General features: G+C 50.9%; 1 protein-coding gene across 2 annotated transcripts in view; it reads right to left on the bottom strand.

Moving 5' to 3' along the window:
• ARRB1 (arrestin beta 1) overlaps window positions 1–22,196 on the bottom strand; it is a 65,647-nt gene extending 43,451 nt beyond the window's left edge. For both annotated transcript variants that reach the window (XM_023535552.1, XM_011368419.2), the window contains exon 1: window positions 22,075–22,196. In XM_023535552.1, the coding sequence (XP_023391320.1) occupies window positions 22,075–22,094 (20 nt within the window). In that variant the 5' untranslated portion in view covers window positions 22,095–22,196. The remainder of the gene's footprint in view (window positions 1–22,074) is intronic.
• Window positions 22,197–22,233: the final 37 nt, after the last annotated feature.

Here is a 22,233-nt window from a genome sequence, read left to right as displayed (position 1 = left end):
GGGTTCTGATGCTAGCTCTGGGACTTGGAGAAACCCCTTGACGTCTGTGGGTCTCTCCATTCCCTCGCCTGTACAGTGGGGCTCTCCTATTCCATTCCCCTCAGGGTAGGGAGAAGGTGAAGAATGGACCTCCAAGCCATAAGAACTGAGGCCTCTGGTACGACTTCGGCACGTGGGAGAGAGTCTCACCCGCATCCCACCCCCACCCCATCCCTGGCTGGCACCCCCTTTCCTCAGACCTCCATATGGTACAGCCAGCCTGGGAGATGGGCTGTGTTCAGAAGAATAGGCAGCCAGGCTTGGCACCAAAGAAGGAGAGTGGCCCCAAAGCAAATCCACTTCCTGTCCAGGGGACTTTTCTCTCCTTCTCTCCCTCCTTACTCATATGTCCTTACCACCACTTGAGAGGCTTTATTGTGATGATTTAAGTCTAGGCTTTCCCTCACAATCCTCATCTGACTGGCTCTAAGCTGCTGGAATTTAAGGCTCCTTCTTTCATTAAATTTCTTATCATAGTGAACCAGTCTGCCTTGGTTGAAACCTCCATTTGCTAAAAGCCATCAGTCCAGTGACTCCTCCCCACTCAGCCTGTTTCTCCCTCTGTGAAAAAGGGCAGACGATAGAGCCTATCCTAAAGGGCCGTTCTGAAGATTAAATAAACATAGCGCCTGGCACCTAGTAATACATATTAGTCTATTACTATGAATAATATTCAACAAATATTTGTTGAATACCTATTATGAGTCAGACACCATTGGCCACCAGGGACATATGGTTGACTAGGGCAGATTTGTGCAATGGAACCTGTCTACATGAAGTTTCCCTTCCGGCTAGTAGGAAGACAATAGGGCCCTGGACTGTACAACTCCAGAGGGTGCCATGGCACAGATCACAAAGCCAACAGCATCCCCTGCACATGTGCAACACAGCAGCCCTGCAAGACAGACATCGAACAAATAAACAGCATGCGGTAACTGTTTTGATAAATGATGTCAAGTGCAGTGCTCCAAGAGGCCAGGATGGGTGACCTGACCAGCCTGAAAAGTTGAGAAGGCTTCCTCAAGAAGTAGTATCTGAACTAGGAGCTAAAGAAGCAGCAGTAATAATTTTGGAAGAGGCGAGGAGTTCGCATTGAGGCAAAACAAGACAAAACAAAACAAAAAGGACCTGCAGGTTGCAGGCTCTGGGGGAAGAAGCCAGACTCACTGAAGGTACCTCATGAGGAAGATCGATAGGCTAGGCCAGCAGTGGCCGGGCAGCAGGGCCTGGTCACCGACTGGCCTCAGTCAGGGGTTGGGATTTTACTGTCGCCGTGATAAGACATTGGTGGGGTTTCAGCAGGGAAGGGACATGATGTAGTTACACTTTAATATGCTCATTTTGGCTGCTGGGTGGAGAATGGAAGGGCTGAGAAGATAGAGTGGACACAGGGAGACCAGTAAAGGAGCAGGATCAATAACAAGATTACTCTAGGTTCGAATCCCCTATCTGCCATTTATTGACTGGAATAAAGATCACGACAGCACCAGGATCCTTGGATTGTGAGGCAGATTAAATGAACAACTTCATGTATATCAAGAACTTGGAATAATACCTGGTCCACAGAGAGTGCTGTGTGTTTAGCTGATATCATTCATCCAGGTGAGAAATGAAGGTGGCCCAGATTAGAGAGGTAGCAATGAAAGAGAGACAGACATGGCCAGATTCCAGGGACAATATCACCAGCCCCTTTGCAGGCACCCAGCTGCTCCAGCCCCTTAGCCAGCTCCAAGCACATAAGAGACCCTGAGCTAGAACTGCCCAGCTGAGCATCTTCCACATTCCTGACCCACAGAAACCGGGAGGTAAGAAGATGAATATTGTTGTTTTAAGCTACTAAATTATTGGGTGATTGGTTAGGTAGCAAAAAGATAAATGGAACAACTCATATTGAGAGTTACCTGGAGGGAACCTCCTCTCCCTACCACCCCCAGGTAAGAAGCTCACTTTAGGATTAAGAAAGATGTGCAGGGGTGAGGAAGGAAGGTGGCAGCCGAACCTGGGACCTCTGCAACTTCCAGAATTCTGCCCTCAGGAAGTGACTGGATAGCTTCAAAGTTAATCACTTCAGCATTATTTACAAGAGTAAAAAACTGGAAATAATGTAAATGCCAAATAAGGGGATGGTTCAATAAACATGCATATCCACATAAGGAACTTTTTGTGTGGTTAACAAATACGGAAATTAAGATAAGTTAATGGCATGGGAAATGCGGAAGGAAAAAAGGCAGTAATCCAAATGTCACATACAGGGTAAGCCCAGCTGTGTATATGGGGAGGTGCTGACTACACCGAAAGGGAGGCAGAGGCCCAGTCCTTGAAGGCTGGAGCCCAGGAAGGACCCCCTGACTCCCAACCCAAACCCTACCCTGGCTGGCCAGCCCCAAACACTGTCCATGCTTTCTCCCACTTTCATATCTTTCTTACATTCCCTCATAATCTCACATGTATAAAAGAAACAGCACATGGTTATTCTCTGAAGCATTTATCTCAGTCTGTTGAGAGGTTGCTTCCAGGTGTATCTGCTGTCTATCTCAAATAAATTTTTATAAAAATTCAAAAAGAAAAGTCTGTCCACTTTTTATAAATCAAATCTCAGCAGATGTGACACCTCAGGCCCAACTCAGTTCTAAACACAGGCTAGTGAACTATGCAGCTCAGAGGTCTGGAGGTTGGAAAACACTGGGAAGAACCCTGGAACGCAGCCAGTCTGATCTCTCTGGTATCAGGTAGGGAAACTAAAGCCCAGGGACTTGCTAAGGTCCCCGCAAACCCAAGGCAGCAGCCTTCAAAACCCAGGGCGTTTTCAAATGCCATGAAGGAGGGCTGCCTGGTTCCGGGGAGACAGTGCCTGCTCAGGCAGCTCTGGAGAAGCAGGAGGTGATGAACACTTTTCTTTAACAGCTGAAGCTGTAGGTGCAGCAAGGGGAAGAGGGTGCTGCAGGTGTGACTCCTGCACCAGGATGTGAGGGAGCTCCTGAGAGCAGGCCCTGAGTCATGCTCACAGCTGTGTCCACAGAATGCAACCCAGGGCCAGGTTCACTGGGGGTGTTCAGTAAATGAACAAATAAATAACAATGTGACTGAGTGAGAATAACAGCAGCTAATACTTATTATTCGGTACTTTGTGTCAAGCACTAATCTAAACACTTTACAGATACTAACTCGTTTAATCCTCAGGAAAACTTCCAGGTTTCCATAATAAAAGATTAAGATTCCCATAATAAAAACTTTATTATTCCCATTTTCTAGGTGGGGAAACTGAAACAAAGAGGGATTAAAGAAATTGTCCAAGGCCACACAGCTTTGAACCCTGGCAGTCTTGTTGAACTCTTAGTCTTAACCATCTGCCACACTGCCACCCACTTGACGTCTTTACCCTGTCACAGCTGCTCACTCCTGCACCAGCTTTTCCCTAGTAGCCTCACCCCAGCACCCATGTTTCACCCTCGGTATCCTTTCCTAACAGATGTCACCTTTTTTATTAGCAATTTTAAAAAATAATTTATTGGCGGGGGAGGGGGGGTGGCGGTGAAATTCACATGACATAAAAGTTACCATTTTAAAGTGAATAATTAGTGGCATTTAGTACATTCGCAGTGTTGTGTAAAACCACCACTGGCTCCAAAACATTTCCATCGCTCCACAGTAAAATCCTTCACCCATGAGCAGTTTCTTCTCCACACCCCTCCCTTCTCCCAGCCCCTGGCAACCACCAATGTCAGCTTTCTATGTCTATGGACTATCTATCCTGGACATTTCATGTAAGTGGAATCATATAATATGTGACCTTTGCGTATGGCTTTTTTCATGTAGCACAATGTTTTCAAGGTTCATCTGTGTTGCAGCGTGAATCAATACTTCATTCCCTTGGACGACTGAATACTATTTCATGGTATATGGAGAGACCATGATTTGTTTATCTAGTCATCCACTGATGGACATTTGGGCCATCTGTTTCCCCCTTTTGGCAATAGCGAATAGTCACTGCTGCCTTTTGATCCACAACATGACTCCATGAGTAAGGGCTGTTGTTCTGTCTCATTCCCCAGAAGGTGACACTGAGATTCATTTGTGGTAGAGATGGTGACTTGGACTGAAACCCCCTACCTCCCAGACTAGAGTGTCTTTCCCTATGTTCTCATCTCCCAGCAGCCACTCACTCATCCCCCGAGTCGCACCTTTCCTGGGCATCAGTTACCACATGCCAGGCTCTGGGCCAAGTGCTGGCTCAGGCTAAGCCCCAGTCTCCACTACAGCCTGAAGCCACAGATACAGGCTTCTGCCCAGCCCCGGCGTTCCAGGATCCAGACACATCATGTTCAAAATGAGTACAGAGGCGGGAGTGCCCTGCTCCTTTTCCTTCCTGGGTCAGCTCTGCTCCCTGCAAAGACGGAAGATGGAGGCTCCAGAGATCTGCATAGCAAGACTATCCAGTGGAGAGGAATTGCTAGACTGGAAGGGCCTTTGGGAAACATAAAACTTACAACCCTGGAAAGGGGAGGGTGTGTGGGACCAGGACAGCCAGTGAGGGCCTCCCTTGTCAATCAGTCATTTTGCCTCCTAGACATGAATGCACTAGAAAAAGCCCTTTGCTACTTGTCTTCACTATTCCTTCCTGCTATATAACCTGGAGCCAAACCTTCTCTGAGCCTTCTCTGCTCCAAGGCAGGGGCTCAAGGATCAAGAATTCTCAGATTCTAGGTTTGGAGGAGTGGGTCAGCCTTAGAAGGCCCTTCCTGTTGAAGATTACACCCATTCAAGTATAAGATGGTGCGGCTATGACCACTAGAGATCCATGGAAGCCACCCCCTTCCTGGCCTTCCAAGAAACAGCCTTCTGCCACACATTAGCCTGTTAATGGGACCATCCTGAGGGAGTATCTGACATTCAGTATGGGCACAAAAAACAGTATCAGCCCTCCTCAGGTCCCCTTCACACATGACAGGGGCCCAACAAATACATGATGGATTGATGAATGAATGAATGAATGAATGATCAATCCTTTGGTGATTTCCCAACTTCTACCCTGTCTTCTCTAGTCTATTTTTCTACACAGCTACCACGTGAACCTTCAGGTCCTGCCTGCCCGGCAATTAGTTTGCCTTGGGCAAACTAATTAATTTGGCTGAGCCTTGATTTCCTCATCTGCAAACAGGGACTCTACTTATGGGGTAAATAGGAAGATTTTAAGAGAAAGCACATACCAGCACCTCAAGGGCTAAGCTATTGAAGGAAAATGTTTCTCTTTGGCTCCTCACCTCACGCCACCCGTCCCAACCCTAATCCTTGAATCTCTCTCTGTTCCAAAGGCTGGAGGGAAGAGCCTCACCCCTGGGCTGGCCCCTGGCTGGATGTAACTGTTTACGCCAAGCCCAGCCTCCCAGGGACAAGTTATTTTCTCTGCTTGTAATTAATTGCAGAAGGTCGGCTGGGTAATAAACTCTGCCGGGGAAACATAAACAGTTTGCGCAGAGCTCCAAATCCATTGTGAGGCCAGCAGAGAGGGTCTGGGGAATGGAATGTTCTCCCCCGTCTCCTCCTAGTCAGAGGTGGTGAGGACATTGAAGGGCAGAAGTGGAAGGACCCTTGGAGAGCATTTGAAGAATAGCAGCTGACATGATTTGGGCGCTTACTTTGTTCCAGGCACAGCTGAGCACTTCTCTGGGACCACTTTTTTCTCCATTTTAAAGAAGAAGAAACGGAAGCTGAAAGAAGCAGGGTGACTTGCCCCAACTAGACAGTGGCTGGGCTGGAAGAGATACCTAGCCTGAATTCAGAGAAGAGAAAGAAAAGGACAGCCATTCATTCAACAAAAATGCACATGTGCCCTTTGTGCTAGGCACTGGGACGTGGGGACATAGCTCTGGCAGCCCTTGCATTCCAGTGGGGAAAGACAGATTTTAAACGTTGACCAAATAATGATTTGATTACAGGGATGCTAAGAAGAAAGGAAACAAAGTCGCTTGTACAGAGAATGTCACTACAAGTTACAAGTGGCCATTGGAACTCTGAGGGGCAGAGACCACACACCAGGCCTCAGCAGGAGCACATAGTAGGTGCACAGGAAGTGAGTTTCTGGCTAAAACTCAGCCCTCTTTTCTTTTGGCCAATGCAGCTTCTTGTCAACCAATTCAAGATACCTCGAAGGTACTGTGCCAGGGCTGGGGGTATAATGATGGAAGACTAAAACATAACCCCTGGCCCCAGGGAGCCTACAGTCCAACTGGGTGCTAGCACAAATGGGTAAAGGGGTAGAGTGCAAGACAGGTTGATGAGGGTTATGGGACAGGAGAAAGGGACAATCAACATTTATTCAGCACCTACTAGTGCCAGGCTCTGTGCTAAGCCCTACATTATCTCATTTAAGCCTTACCACAGCCCTGGAGTGGAAGGGAGGATATTATCACCCCCATTTTAAAGATGAGAAAACTGAGGTTCAGAAAGATTACATAACTGTCTGAAAGTCATAATCATAAGAAGCAATAAGAGTGGGATTTGAAACCTGGCCTGACACCAAAGCCCATGTTCTTTCCTCATAGCCCGCACCCCAGTCTCCTCCCTCCCAACCCTGAAGGGGGCACTTAAGTCCCAAGGGCCTGGAGGCAACCCTTCCCTGATTCTGCAAGGGGAAAGCAGCGCCCCCTGCTGGCTCGGCTTCCTTTCTACACAGGGAAGGTCAGCTCTGCCTGCCTGGGAACTTTTCTCAGGCACAAAACTGTTCAGGCTCCTCACCCACCTCCTAACCACCACCCAGGAGAAGGAATGTCAGTCCAGACTTCCACCCTCCCCCTCTCCCCACGAAAGGGCCACTCAGTTTACAACAGCCCCTTCCCAGGGAGCTGTACTTCACAGTTTATAAACACTTTCACCCTCTTAGCTCATCCGAGTACCACCACTGCAACCCAGCAGCCTGAATCCCCAGCAGCCAGCATCAGGCACAGCACAGCACTGGTGAATTTGAAAGACGGCAGAACTGGCTCCAGCCCAGTGGAAGGGTGGGCTCCCCTGAGCCATCTCCATCCAGCTTCCACGAAAATTTACTGAGTTCCCACAACAAGCCTGAGGATGTACAGGCAGTTTTATCTGTGGCACATTATCTAAACCTTCCTACAGCCTTTTCAGGTAGGTACTATGTCCACTTTGTAGATGAGTGAGACTGAGGGAGAGGCCTTTCCAGTCTCTTATTTATACAGTAGGCAGGAGCTTCAGGCTTAGCCTGGCCCAGAACTGGCTCCCAAGATGCCTTTAAAGTCCTGCCTCAGCAGGAAGGGCTCTAACTGATGATCAGGTCCACAAGGTGGAATGAGATCTCTCTGAGGACATGCAGCAATGAGGTACCACCATCCTGGCACAAGGGACCACCCAGCCAGACTGGGGGCAGATCTAAGCTTGAATGGGCCTGAAGCTCATATAGTTTGGAAGCCTCCTTTAAAAAAAAATAAATAAAAGTAAAAAAAAAAATCTTCCTTTTGCACATTTCACAAAACCTCTGAGCATGTAGACACATGGCTAGGCCTTGGAAAGGGCCCTGGAGCGTGAAGGGCCTGAAGCTGCAGCTGCACCAGCCTCATGGTGAGTCTGCCTCTGGGCTGGAAGAAGGATCCAGAGGCGTCTGGGTACAACCCGCCTTCACAAAGGCCCTGCCTCCAGCCCAACAGACGGACGAGGCTCCGAGGCTCCAAGGCTCCGGAGGACACTCCTTCTTCTTGTCACACATCCTGCTGCTACCAAACCCTCCCTGCAGTTGGTCCAAGTCTGACTGTTTTTCTCTCTCTTACCATGGTTTCAGAAGAAGCAGAACCCATCTGAATGCAGGGCCTGCCCGCAGGGTATGTGTGCACATGCAGACAGCACCACTGTATTTCTTTGTGATCCTGGAGCACATACCTGGGAAGATCCTTTTATGTCTGGGTGGGCAGAGTCAGCCCCCACCTGTGCCTGAAAACCTGAGCAAGCAGGAGTAGCTCTGTCGAGAACGCCATCCCCAAATATTTGAAGAGTATGACATGGTTTACCAGTGTTCCCACATCCCACATCCTATTTGGCCCACGTAACAGCACTGGGAGGTATGCAGAGCAAGTTTTATTGTCCCCATTTACAGAAGGGGATAACAAATGACACTTGTTGTGTACCTACTATGTGCTAGACATGCCATGGTGCCTTCCATAAGTGACATCTTATAGACACCCTGGCAGGAAAGGCTGTATCCCCATGGAACATGTGGAAAAACTGAGGCCTCACTCCATCTCTGGGCCTGGGCCTGAGGATGGGGCTGCAGCCCTGCTCTTCCAGCCTCTACCCAATCTCATCTCAGTCTGGAGTGAACAGCTCAGAAGGCAGTGGGCAGACACTCTGCAACACAGTGGGTCAGGCTTCCAGCTTCTGAGGCAGAGGAGCAGCTGCGGGGGTCACTATAGGCCTTTCCAGAAAACGTGGAAATCAATGATTGCCTTCTCTCTGGATGTGTCAGAGGAAGAGTGCATGAGCCTTGGAAGCCTGAAATATGCTTGAAGCAATAGCCTTAGAGACTCAGGGTCTTGTGTCTCCCCATAACCTGCGAAGCAGCAGAAGTCTCCATTCCTGCTTTCCACCTGCTAGGCCTTCCAGACCCTTCACAAGGCCTCTCCTCTCACCCACGAGCCAGCTGCCTAGCACTTCCTCTTGCTCGTCCAAGTCCAACCTCTGTCCTTCCCTCATGATTCATTCACTCGTGCATCTGCTCCATAAAGCTTTATGAAGAATGTAGCATAGACTGACCAATTGTCTCCATTTGCCCAGGACTGAGGGGTTTCTCAAGATGTAGGACTGAACAGCCCCAGGAGAACTGGGATGCTTGACCACCCTAATGTACCGTGTGTCTGGCCCTGTACTGAGGACACACTGGACATGGTCACTGCCCTTAGCAAGCTTCCAGTCTGAGAGTAGGTATCACTCAGTGAGGAACCACTGTCAAAGCCACCTGCTCAGCACCTCACACACATTATCAACCGCAACCTTATAACGAAGGTATTATCTCCTCTGTGGTATACATGAGAAAACTAAGGCTCAGAAAAGTGACGCGACTGGTCCAGAGTCAGAGCTGTAAGTGACATGCCAAGAGTTGAACTCAGACCCAGTGAGACAGATAAATGAAAGAGCAGGTAAGAAAACAGAAAAATATAAATACATGTTTTATTTGATTGATTTTGTAGCCCCAATATCTGGCACATCCTGGAAGTTCAGAAAATGTGTGTGGAAGGAAGAAAGGAAGGGAGAGAGAGAGGGAGGGAAGGAGGGAGGGAGGGAGTAGATGCCTTATTTAATCATCTCCAGACTGGAAAACCCCAACCCCCAATTCAAAATATATACATTTCCCTTTTCACAGTCAGTTTCAGCTGTTTCCTTTCAGCACCAGGGTCAGGAAGGAAGTGAGTGCTTCTCCTTTGGGTCAGCAACTCGGAGCTCACTTCCTCCAGGGAATCTTCCCTGACTCATTCCCCTACCCAGCCCTGTTCCCCGTTTGAGACCTCTATCAGGAGTCCAAGAGGTCCCAAACACACGTCTGCCCTCTAGCACAGAAAACTGACACGTCAACAGCCAGCTACAATATAACACGCCATCATGGAAGCCTGCAAGGCACTAAAGGAACATGGAGGAAGGAATGGACTGTCTGGGCAGGGAACATGGAGTCAAGAGAAGGCATCATGCCCAAGCATGCAGCAGGTGCCCAGTGCAGCATGTTCAATAGAACTGCACTGAGGTAAGTTTCAATCTTAAAATGTAAGGGAGATTTCGCTAGTCAAAGAGGCTGGCTTGAATAAAGGCCCAGAGGTGTGGAAAGTACAAAGACTGGAGAAACATCCAAAACAGACAGTAGAGCCAGAGTGTTGGCTGTGTGGTGGGGAGAGTTAGGAAAGAAACATGAGCAGGAAGTTTTGCACAAACTATGAAGGGACTCCAGTGCCACCCGAAGAACGTGGACTGTCCTATGGGAAATAGGGAACAACTGATCAGTTTTTAAGCTGGGGAAGGGCAGGATCAGATGTGAATTTCGGAACAAGAGGAGGTGTTAGAGGGTTTAGACTGAGGTGAAGGACAACAGAAGACTACTGCAATAGTCCAGGCTAGAAGTGGAGCTTGGACTCAGCTGGTGGCAGTGGAATGGGGAGAAGAAAACCACTTGGGTGATGGGGAAATGTATCCATCACCATTAGGTTGGGTACCCCAGGGGTTAGGATTTCCCTTCTCCGTGGAGCTCCATGCATACACACCCCCATTCCTCCAGCTCTACACTCTGACGAAAGCTGAGGCTAGGGGAAGTTAGGTCAGTCTGTGGCCTGGGCCAGGGCTCAATCTAGGACTGGGTCATGGTTCTCTGTTTGAAAGTTCTTCCTACTAAAAAATTTTCCTTTTTTTTCTTTTGCAAAGTTGACTCTGCAAAATGGTGCACATCAGAAATGGCTAAATTGTTCCAAGTATGCATACCGAGTCGCTGTTGCTGAAGTCAGCACTTAAATAATGCAAGAAATGAATATGTGCATATTAACCAGTCAGTTATGCCCTGTGATCATCTTTGTCATTTTTAGGATATTTTAAAAAAAAAATCCGTTGCAAAGAAAAAGTCCTCCTTACTGAGTTTAAAAATGCCTCCAGGTTTCTTCCACTGCCCTGGGGCTATAAAGACCCTTAATAAAGTCAACCTGCTGCTGGGTGTTTTCATTAGCACAGATGGAACAGAGAAAGCATAAAAACTTTATGCCCAGAGGCCGAAAAACTTACCACAGACACAAAGCTACTGACGGTGGGGTGGTGAGAACTCCAGGCCCCTGCCTCTCTTCACCAAACCCCAGGCCCTCAGAGCTACAGCAGTGGCACAAGCACTCCCACCCGGCTACAACCCCACAGCCCCAAAGCCTAGAGCTGTTTCTCGTATGACAGTTTCCCGACTATTTCATGTCCATCGCTCATCTGGAAACAGTCATCAGACCTCTGCAGGGTCTCTTTGCAGGAGGGAAGGCTTTGCCCGTCCCTGCCCTCTGCCAGAAGAGGCCTGGGCAGACCCTGGTTTCCAATGGTGGTTTTGCTGAGCTTGGTGTCTCCTCGTATACCTGCCCCAGTTCCTCTGTCCGAGCCCAAACACTCACTGGACGCTACATGGCAGAACTTTCACTTTCACCCTAGATTTCGTATCCTCAAGCAGTCTGCAGTCCCTGGACACCCCTTACTGACAGCAGATGAAGTGAGTGTCTGACACTGTGCCTGGCACATGGTAGGTTCTTAAGCATCTGATAAAGGAAGTCAGTCTCGGCTGGAAACATCTGTCACAAATACCACCAAAACAAGCATCCCCTGTGGCTCACCTCAAACTCATCTCCAAAGCCGGCTTCTCTTCTGAGGAGCTGCCTCTGACACCTACCCACTGGGCTTGCTCTGCTTGAATGTAAACTGATCCACATTACCTCCCTTTTTACAACGTGTTGCAACGATACAGTTCCTTTCCCCCAAAAGATACGAGCAGCACCAGGGCCGAGACTTTTCTGTTTCCTCTTCATACCTCAGGTGCCTGGCCCAGGGCCTACGATGTGGCAGATAATCACAGAAGTAGCTGTTCACAGGCACCAACTTGGGGGGGGAAGGGTGGTCAGATAGAAAGGGTATAGGCCAACCCTGAAAACACCTAGCCCAGAGGCCCCAGGAGTGGTGGTATTCCTCATTCTGATGTTCCCTGCCACCCCAGAATCCAGGAGGTCTGGGCTCCGCCCTATGAGAAAGAGCATGGTCTTAGGTAGGAGACAGAAGCAGAGCTGCTCCTTAAGTCATCCTTCCACTAGGAGAGAGACATGTCACTAGAGTGGGCCAGGCAGCTTCAGGGACCTGCCTTGGGTGGAGGTCTGGGCCTGGCACCCAGCAAGTGCTTGAGAAATGTTTGTGAAACTGAATGGAACAAACCGAAAAATGCTGGCTATTTGTTCCTCTGGCAGAGAAACCAGCTCGCCTCTGAGGGCCCTTTGCAAGCAAATTATCTCAGGACATGGCCTGTTTCCTCTAATGAGGCTTCTCCTCCTTTGCAGCTCTGCTCCTAGGAGTATGGGAAGGGGGGCAGTGCACAGAGCCAACCCTAGTGGCCTGCACTCAGGTAGCACACACAGCTCTCCTCCCAAAAATGGTATGGCTAGCACCTACCACCACCCCAGGCAGGGGCATAGACACAGAGACCTCTTGGGCCCAGGAATTCTGTGTAAAGCAGCACCTCCTCCGAGGCCCCTCTGGGGAGGAATAGAAGAAGGAAGCCGGAGTCGTACTGAGTTATGTAACCAGCTTCCTCAGAGTCAGAGGCCCTGGCATGTCACAGCCCAGCGCTTTGGGGAGAGGCTGGGGGAGGGGAGGCGGCTTTCTTTCCTACTTTTGCTGCCTCTCCTCCAGATCTTGGCAAACCTCTGCGTCAGGCGCTGCTTTCCAAGCACCAAGGAGGTACCTCCTTCTAGGGGTTGGGAACCAGGAATGGCTGTTGTTGTCCGAGTGTGTGAAACAATGGCCTGCTGGCTTCCCTGGCAGAAAACCAGGCTCTAGGCTCCTCACTGGCAACTAGAAGCAGGGGCTAAGGAAGAGAGGCCTCTGGCCCTCCACGCCGCCCACCCATTCTCCTGGCTTCCTGCCCCTCATGTCCTCCCCACCTCCTACTAGAAAATCCCCCATGGGTAAGGGGCCAAAAGGGAGGGATCTCCGGCTGCCCCAGCACCACATGGTTCCACCCCTGCTCAGCCCTGGGCAATCTCACTTCCCTTTCCTGCTATCTTCTCTGGCCCAAAGCAGGACCCCACCCAGCTGTGTGCACAGCCCAGGACAGGCCAGGAGGGAGGGGATGCGTAAGAGAGGGGGCAGAGAAAGAAAAGCTGAGATCCACTCCCGGTCTTGAATAAAAATAATGACTTTTTATTCAAGTCCTTAGTCTCTCTGGCCCCAGCTACCACATGCATTGGGAAATATTATTACACCTATTTCACAAATATGAAAACTGATGCCCAGAGACTTTGAGACCTTTGCCCAAAGATCATGGAGACAGTGAGCAATATTGCTGGACAGTAAAGCCGAGTCTGTCCAACTCAAACCCATACTCCAAATCTCGTGGCTCCACCTTCAGGGAGCCCCATCCTCACACACCTGGGGGTCTACTTGGGAAATTCTTAGACACTGTGCAGCCTTAAATGTTCACTCACTAAGGATATTAGCTTGCTAGGAAAGTCATGAGGACAGGGCGGGGATAGGGCACGACAGAGGCCGAGGGCTTGCCTGTTGCCGCCACAGTCTTCCCTTCTGATGAACCTACAGCAACTCAGTCTCAGGCTGGATCAGATCCATACACAGTCTGCCCCTTCCAGAGGACAGGGCTGCTAGAGGCCAAGCTACAACACCACCTACTGTTGATACCTTCTCCGCTTTTAGGTCTAGAACAGAGAAGGAAAGGTCCTAGAGACTTTCTGGGCCAACGCCTCCCCTGCTTCCTGCTTGACACATGTAGAAACTGAGGCCCAAAGAAGAAAAGCAGCTTTTCCATGGTATCATGGGGACAGTGAGAAGTGAGACCCTGTCTCCTAGGCCAGAGCGCCCCTGCCCCTGAGTCATGTCACTTGGGTGCTGTCCACATATAGCACCTTCTCTCATCTGTCTGTCTCTCTTCCTGTTCCCCTACCTGCTCTCCCCACTTCCCGCTTCCTTTTTCCAGCTCTGCTCAGCAGGCCCAGTTTCTGAACTCCCCCTGCACAGCATCCTTCTCCTCCTCATGTCTCTTCTGAGCCTCACAGTTCCCACCCCCTTTCCCTCCACTTCTCGGGGCAAGGAGCAATTCTTGGGTGGTTTAATTAGCTGATTATGACCTCAGCCTGCTGGATACAGTGCCCAGAACTCTGTCCTCAGTAATTAGGTGGGTTATGAGTACTTGCCCAGAGGAAGTCGATGCCAATTTCTGTGCTCTCCAGCTGCATAAAGAGCTCCTTGATCACCAGTGGGTCATCAGAATCCATGGTCCCCTCCTTAGGCCAGGTCAAACCACATACTGTAGCCAGATCCAGATGTCCATCCCAAAGGGGGGACTCCCTACCCTCCTGTGCCACTGCCTAGGCTCAGCAATGCCTGTGGATGGGAATGATGAATTTAGCCCACCCTCTGGGGATCAGGAAAGGATGGCTCCATGGCTAGGGCATGTATTTAGGAAGTCAGATTAGGACAAGCAGAGAGAAGAGAGGATGGCACTTTAGATGCAGGTAGCAGCAGGAGCAAAAGCACGGAGGCTGGAATGATCCACCAATACCCTCCCTTCCCAGGTACCTCTGGCTGTCAGAAAACACATTCTCCTGGCAAGGTAAAGCCAATCATCCAGCGACCTCTTCCCTTTGGTCACAAAGAATAACCTAATGCCTGTGGCTCTGGGCCACCTTTAGATATTTCAAAATCAGCAGTGATGTCCCATTGTCCTCACCAACCACATTGCTTACCCGCAAGTGAAACACCTACATTCAGCCTCCTTCGCTAAACAAATATTTACAGAGCTCAGTGCCATGCCAGATCTGCACAGGTGCTAGGTACAACAGACCAAGGCCAGGTATCCTTGGCCTCACAGAGAGGACATCGCAAGTGTGCAAATAACCAGGACCCACGCAGAGAGAGGGAGAGAGAGAGGGAATGGCATGAAAGGTCACAAGGCACTCCGAGATCAGTGATCCTGTCCTTAAAGGACAGGAAAGGCATTGTGTAGGGTCAGGCCATCACCCTTGTACTGAGGGCCAATGATAAAACAGGCTTGTGCTGAGTCCTTTGTGGCCTCAAAAGTGAATCAACCAGGGTCCCTTCTTGGGGGAGCTCACAGCCTGGTGAGGGAGGCAGACCCAGCAAGAGGTCATTCATGAGTTAACCTCACCTAACACTGCCCTTGTCCCAGGGACTGTCTCTAAGTTTTACCTATTTTAAATCATTTAACCTTTCAGACAACCTACCAAGGAGGCACTATTACTATCCCATTTTACAAATGAGGGAGCTGCAGCAGAAAACGGGTTAAATAATCGGGACAAGTCACCCAGCTGTTAAGTGGCAGAGCTGGCATTTGAAACCAGGAAATCTGGTTCTTGTTAGAGCCTACCAGTATGCTAATCAGCCTGTAATCTACGCTAATCAGATCACAGAGGGGCTGTGGACATCCAGGGGAGGGTGTCCATGAGGAGGGAGCAGCCTGGGCAGAGAGAATGAAACCTTTGAGGACCTGCCAATTACTGCAGGTGCTTTGAGAGGTGGAAGGCTGCTGAGATGAGGACCCACAACCCATACCACCCAGTCCCTGCTTTCCCTGGTCTGTAGCAGAGGCCTAAGCTGCCCAATCCCCCACTCTGGTCCTCTAGAAGAAAGGTCACCCCAAAACATGCTAGAAGAACACAGAAAAGGGGTTACACAGCTGGAAGGGCCTCACACTTGCTGGCTGATTTGACTTCTACAGGAAAATCAAGACCCAGAGAAGGTAATGTCGTGCCCGAGGTCACACAGCAATGGGCAAGCATTAGAACATACCTCTGGGACCCACCTGAGATGATGTATCCCAGCTGTCCACGCCCCACCCTCTCCCCTGGTCTTTTGCCAACACCCATGCCCATTGATTGCATAGGCTGGGAGAAGGGAATGAAGCTGCAGAAGGAAACAGCATGCAGCTTCTCTCTCTCTGAGGGCACCCAGAGGCTCAGGGCCAGTATGTGAGGGACCTCCCGCCTCATCTGGGCCCATGCCTATTCAGTTTCTGGGCCTCTGGGTGCATCCAAAGAGAAGAGTTGCACCCTGCACGGCCAATGAACAGCTCAGACTGAGTGAGGAGCCCCGCCTCCTGTTGGCCTGATGTCAGCCACAGCACCCCACCTTGATCTAGGCTCTTTAGCCCAAAAGACAGATCTCTCTTTAGGTACAGCAAGCCCCAAAGGACCAGCTGTGGTCTTAGCCAGGCCCAGCCTGCCCTAGGTAGAGAGAAAAGCTGCTCAATTACTGTGGTGACTTCAGTCACACAGAACTCCAGGGACCTATCTGGCCTAGTCCCTGGGCCCTGATCTCCCAGGGGCCTCATCTGGCACCAGGTCTCCTGGGAAGGAACAAGCAGTTCCTCTAAAGTGGGACTAAAGATGGGTCAGTCCCAGGAAGGAGGAGGCATGTCTCCAGAGAGATGACCCTGCCAGGACCCCTTGGGGGATGAGGGAGGGTGTTGAGACAACAGCGTCCTTTGTTTCCCTCTTGAAAGCAGCCACTCTGTCCTGCCCCAACTCCTCTATTCCACACCCCATACTAGGACACAATCCACCCCTGGGGCAAGACCTCTCCTGCACACAGGAGGGAGAGTGTCCAGGAACCTGTTCTCATTCCAGGGATGTGCTGGAGATACGCCCCACACTCAGGAGACCCCAGTCGGATGTAGGAGACATGGCTCCCTCCAGCGGAAGTCTGTCGATGGGGGAGAAGCAGGCTCTATCACTGAACCTCCATTCTGATAGGGGCGGTACATCCCCTCCCTCAGGACTTCCCAATATAATGCAGGAGACTCCTCAGTACCCAGTCTAATGTTGGAAGTATGGCTTCTATCCTTAGGATTCCCCAATGAGAAAGACCTAATGTCAGCACTTAGGGAGCTCCTAGGCTGAAAGCAGAGGCAAGAAGGGAGAAAGGAGTTCAGTCCCATCAACAAATCCCTGCCAGACATCTCCTCTGGACCCAGAGATGAGTAATGGACCAGCAAACAGGAAACAGAAATAGCCCCAAACCACAAGGAGCTCACCAGCTGGGGAACAAAGATACCTGGGTATGAATAAATGCGTAAGAAAGTGCCTTGAAATGCACCTACCCCAGCATCCAAGGCCCTCTCTCCAGGGCTGCTACCTCCCTCAGCAGCCTCACTCCTCACACTCATGCATCCCCACCCACTATCTGTACCTTAACATAGGCTCTTCCTTCTGTCTAAACCACCTAAGCATTTCCATATGCTCCAGGACCCACCTCAGGGGGCACCTCCTCCAGGAAGCCTTCCCCACAACCCCCAGCCTAAGGCAGATGCCTTTTCTTTCAGGAGCCAGCACAGACATGCCTCCCTGTGACCAGCTCACACTCCCATGATGTCCCTCACAGCCCTCAGCTTAGCCTCACATCCCCAGGTTCCCACGCCCAGAGCCCCTACTTCCTCCAGCCCATGGCCTCACATTCTTCCTCCAAGACGCTCACTCCAGCTCCAGACTCTGAGAATAGCAGAGTCTTCTCCCTCTCTTCAACCCCTGGACCTGGCCTTGTCCGCTCCATCAAAATCTCCTCACCAAGTCACCAGCCACATCTTCTGACTAAATCCCAGGGGTCTTTCCCCAGCTCATCCTCTGTTGGTTCTTCTCTGCGTCTTTGGCTCCCAGGACACAGCCTCCTCCATGTCCTCACTCCATTCTCTACCCTCAGCCATCATTGCTCTCCAAAGCCCCAGCTGTCCCTAACCATCCTCTCTTCATAGGCCATACCATCTCCTTGTACCATGTCATCCACAGTCCCCATGCCAACTACCATTTCTAAACCAAAGACTTTCAAATCCTCACCTCCCACCTCCAACCCTCCTCTCCCTCCACCCCCAGGTCCTGACCCATCTATGCAGAAGTCTCCCTATAATCTCCTCAACTTCTAGTCTGGCTTCCTGCCAAGCTACTCCCCGCTGCAGGCCTCATTAGATGGTCAGCATGGTCACTCTGGCAGCAGTGGAGGATGGCCTGGTGGAGGCCAGGAAGCCATTCAGGGCATGCTGACCCTCAAGCCTGTTGTCTTTCTATTGTCACAGCCCTGAGGTGTGGCCTGCCCAGGACTCAGGACACCTGAACCCATGCGTCAACCTCTGGCAAGGAAGCCCAAACTTGGAGGGAAGAGAGCCACGGAGAAGTCTGAAGCCCAGAGGCTGGCCTAGAATTGGGGATCAGAGCTCAGGGATCAGAGATGGCGGATCAGGCTGAACACTTCTGTTCCCAGCAGCCCCACAAGTGACCCTGGCCAAAGCCACAGGACTTCCCCATGTTCTAGCCAATATGGGTCACACAGAGCTTAACCACCAAGACAGACAATAGCCAAGGCTCACAGAAAGCTGGTGATTATGTGTCCTCATCACACCCACTCTCTTCCCCCGCCAAAAAAGAAGAATTCATAAACATCCGTAGGAAAAGAAAGTCTGTCCCACCCCATTGCCTCTCAGGAAGTCCCTCCTGTTATCTCACTGATCCTCCATGTTGCCAAGTTAAGTAAGAATAACAAGAACAAGATGAGAGGATGGGGCCACCAGAGAGGTGGGGGAGGCCAACTGTGAGCCAGACAAGCCCCCTCTCTCTGCGTGAGAGCATGGAGCAGCAGAGGGGCTTTGTGGGCAGGTAGGCCTGGGTTCAGAAGCTCATCGACTGAATGTCAGTGGACAAATTACTTAATCTTTCCTTGTCTATTTCCTCATCTGTGAAATGGGAACAACAGTCCCTACATTAATAGGATCATTGAGAGATCCAAAGGAGAGCATGCATGTGATGCCACACACATACCAGACACCCAACTGGTCAGGCTAACGGGCTCCACCTCCTTACTCATGTTTCTCGGTTCCATCCTCTACACAGCCTTCATTCAGAGTTTGCCTTCTCTAGGCTCCTCCTCAGGCTCCTCCCTGGTCTCCCTGCTTCTAGGCCTGCTCCTCCCATTCACTCTCCTTGACATTGCCAAAGGCCCCCTCTGAAATGCAGATCTGCTCCCATCCCTCTCCCTCGCTAGCCTCTCTGAATCACCATGGACTTTGGGAGAACTGCCTTTTTCCTTAGCTTTGACATTCCAGCCTGTTGATGACTGGCCTGTGTTTACCCCTTAAGGCTCAACCAACATCCCAGCCCAGCCCGCAAGCTGCACATGTTGCTTCATGCCTCCAAGCCTTCACACATTCTGCACCCTCGGCCAGGAATGACATCCCCAATCCCTCCCCCTTGGCTTCTTCATCCTTCCAGATGAAGCTCAGTAGTTCCATAGCTTCCCAGGAAAGCTTCCCTCACTGTATTCCACCACCGCCCCCCTCCGCCCTACACACACAGAGACTGGGTTGGGGACTCCTCTTTAGCCTCCCACAGTACATGTCACCCTGCATTATAATCACCTGCTCTGCTCTAAATTCTTTGGGGACAGAATGGAGTCATCGATCTTGAACTCCCAGCCCCTACCACTCAGTCAACTTTTGTTGAATGGATGCACGATTGCTCTCAGAGCTCTTCGTAAAAGCAGTCAGCTTACTACCTGCCCTGCAATGAGTCCTATCCAGGTATTTATCTCATCCCCTCTTTCCCCCTTGACCCTGGAAGTTCCTAGAAGGCAGTGACAGTTTCTGACTAATTCCCATCGTCACTTTCATACGGCGGGGTGCAAATCCGGGTGCAGGGATGGATATGATGACTCCTGATCTTTAGAGTATTGGGTATTTGCTGTTTCCTCATCTAAGTCCAAGATAAATCAGAGTCCCATGGCTTATGGAACAAGGCAAGGTACAGCCCATTATCGATTTTGCCTTTCTCTTTGAAATTACTCAGGAAACCTGTCTGGAAGGGAGACGGAGGCCTCCTGGGGCTACAGGAAAGATTGAGAGGGGAGCAGGGCTACTGTTGGGTGGAGTATAGCCAGGTCTAGGCTGCAGGCTTCAGGCAGCACCTCTTGCCCTGCCCAGTGAATTCAGTAAACACAGGAGAGCCCTGAAAAATTTAAGTGTTAATATTTTCAATTTACAGATGGGAAAACTAAGGTCCAGAAAGGTGAAGACAATTGCCCAAGGTCCCTAAGGTTCCTCAGTGAGTTAGAGGCAGAACGGTGCGGGGAGGGGGTCATGGAAAAGGTTCTAAAGATAGGGTCTCCAATAGGTGCCTGGCTGCTCATGGTAGTTCCACCCTGCTGACAACCCATGGCAACAGGGGACCAATGGCATTCCTCCCCAAGTCACAGAGAAGCAAGCCAAGGCCCAAGAGTCGCTCTGATGGTGAAGCAGCACAGGAGGAACGAAGGACAGGAGCAAGGGCTCCTGACTCCCCACAGGGAGACAAGTCCAACCTCAATGGCCAGGGAGATCTTGGCTTTGGGCGACATGGCTATGGTGGAGAAGAGAGTCACACAATCTCCTGCTGAGGACGGAGACCTGCTCACAGTGCTGGCCAGCAGACTGCAGTGGAGACTAGCCATCAGGTACATGCAGATGCCTCATGATCTTCCAGAGCATCCCCACCAGCCTGGGCCTCCACACAGAGCAGGGCAGCCCACCCTGGCCTCAAACTTAGGGTCCACAAGGGCATGGCAGTGCGCGAGGGCAAGTCACAGAGAAACGGGCGGAATGGGCTCTAGCCTCAGCCCTGCCTCTGATCCCTCCTGACCTTAAGCAAGTCGGGTAACCTGAGTTCTGGTTCCTCTTCCAGGAAGAGGAAAATTAATCTTGAAGAGCTGAACAGCTGGGAAGCGGTTTCTAAACCTTAGGAGCACAAGTTACATCTGAGCCTCAATTTCTTCTTCCAGAAAATGGGAATAATCTCTGGAGGGCCTTTCTCATGCTGTTGAGAGTGTCAAATGGCAGTGGGTGTGAAATTGCTTTGTCAGTGGTCTCGAAACATGACAACCACTGGGGCTGTTTCTCCCTAGTCTGTTAGCTTCCTCAATGTACATCTTTGACCCCCATACTATGTGTAGTACACAGTAGGCACTCAATAAATAATTATTGGAAGCAGTGAGTGACAGAGGAAGCATGGAGAGAGGGAAGCGAGAAGGGAGGAGTGGAGCACAAAGATAGGCGAGAGGAAAAAAAGAAAAATGCAAATGAGGGCGTTGTAGAAGGTATAAGTGTAGGAGATAAAGGAGAAGCTTCTATCAAAACTTAAGGAAGTGGGTAAACTGAAGAGGCAGATCTAGAGTGACAAAACTGAGCACCTAACCAGGGCTATCTCCAGGGTTCTCCCTTCCCTAGCTGCAGCCCCCTCCCCCTTTTTGTCCCAGTTTCCCATTTCAGAGGCATAGTATCTTCCTTTCTGAGTCAAGGCAGGCTCCTAAGAAGACAGGAGCCCCTCTCGCCGTCCCCAGCTCAAAGCAGATCCTGGCCAGCCACCCAAAGCCTAGGGAGTTCAAGGGGAAAGGAAATACAATGGGTAGGATGCAGTTTTCCCAGGCTCCAGGGGGGCTCCCACCCTGTGTGGTATGTGTGTTTCCACTTCTTGCCATGCAGGGACTGGAGTGTGTCAGCAGCCCCAGGAGCTCTTAGCTTGTGACAATGTGGTGCCAGTTTGTGTGGGCATTAGTTTGATTCGTGTCTGTGGGGGTCATTGTTGGTGTGATCTTGCAAACAATGTGTTAATGAGATATGTGCCAGCACATGTGATCATTGTCAGTAAGTGTGACAACGTGTGTGCGCCAGTAACTGTTACAGCGAGTGAAAGTGACAGTGTATGTGTATCACTATAGACCAACATGTGTGTGCCAGCATGAAGGTGTGTTAGAGTTGATGTGTGTTGGAGTGTGACCTGTGTATGCCCACATGACTGTCAGCAAGAATATGTTGAAAAGTGTATACCAGTGAGTATGTGTCACTGTATATGATGAGTGTGTGGCAATGAATGTCCGTGTGCGTGCCAGCATGAGCATGCCCATGGATGAGTGTGCCCGTGTGTCCACATGAGTGTGTGTGCCATTGTGTGTCAACCTGCCCCCCCCCACACACGCACCCGTGCAGATCTGCGTCTGCTGGCCAGTGCTGGGTGTCAGCGAGTGAATGTGTGTGAGTGTGTATCGGCGCCAAGGAGCCAGGAGCCAGATGGGACAGCCGGTTCTCGTCTCCCGGTACCCCGCCCACGGCTCCAACAGACCACACGGAAGACCTCTGAGGCAGAGGAGAGCTGGATGCCGCCGAGCCTGGCGTTGGGGTGACTGCGAACGCAGAGCCAGAATGCGGACTAGAACCCCTGCCCGTGCCCTCACCCAGGTCGCCCACACGCACCCGGCCGGGCCACCGCCCGCACTCACCGTGTCCCTTTGTCGCCCATGGTCCGAGGCGGCCGCAGGGAGGTCCGCGGCGTCAGCGCCCAGGCTGGAAAATCCCCGGCGGGCAGGAGGAGCGCGGGCCAGCCGGCTGCCGGCTCCCTGCTCCGCCTCCTCCGCTCTCTGGCCGCCGCCGCCGCCCCC

The sequence above is a fragment of the Pteropus vampyrus genome, unplaced genomic scaffold (genome assembly GCF_000151845.1).
Source record: "Pteropus vampyrus isolate Shadow unplaced genomic scaffold, Pvam_2.0 Scaffold141, whole genome shotgun sequence".
NCBI lineage: Eukaryota > Metazoa > Chordata > Mammalia > Chiroptera > Pteropodidae > Pteropus > Pteropus vampyrus.
The sequence above is the reverse complement of the archived record's forward strand: the minus strand, read 5'-3'. Positions and strand labels throughout refer to the sequence as shown.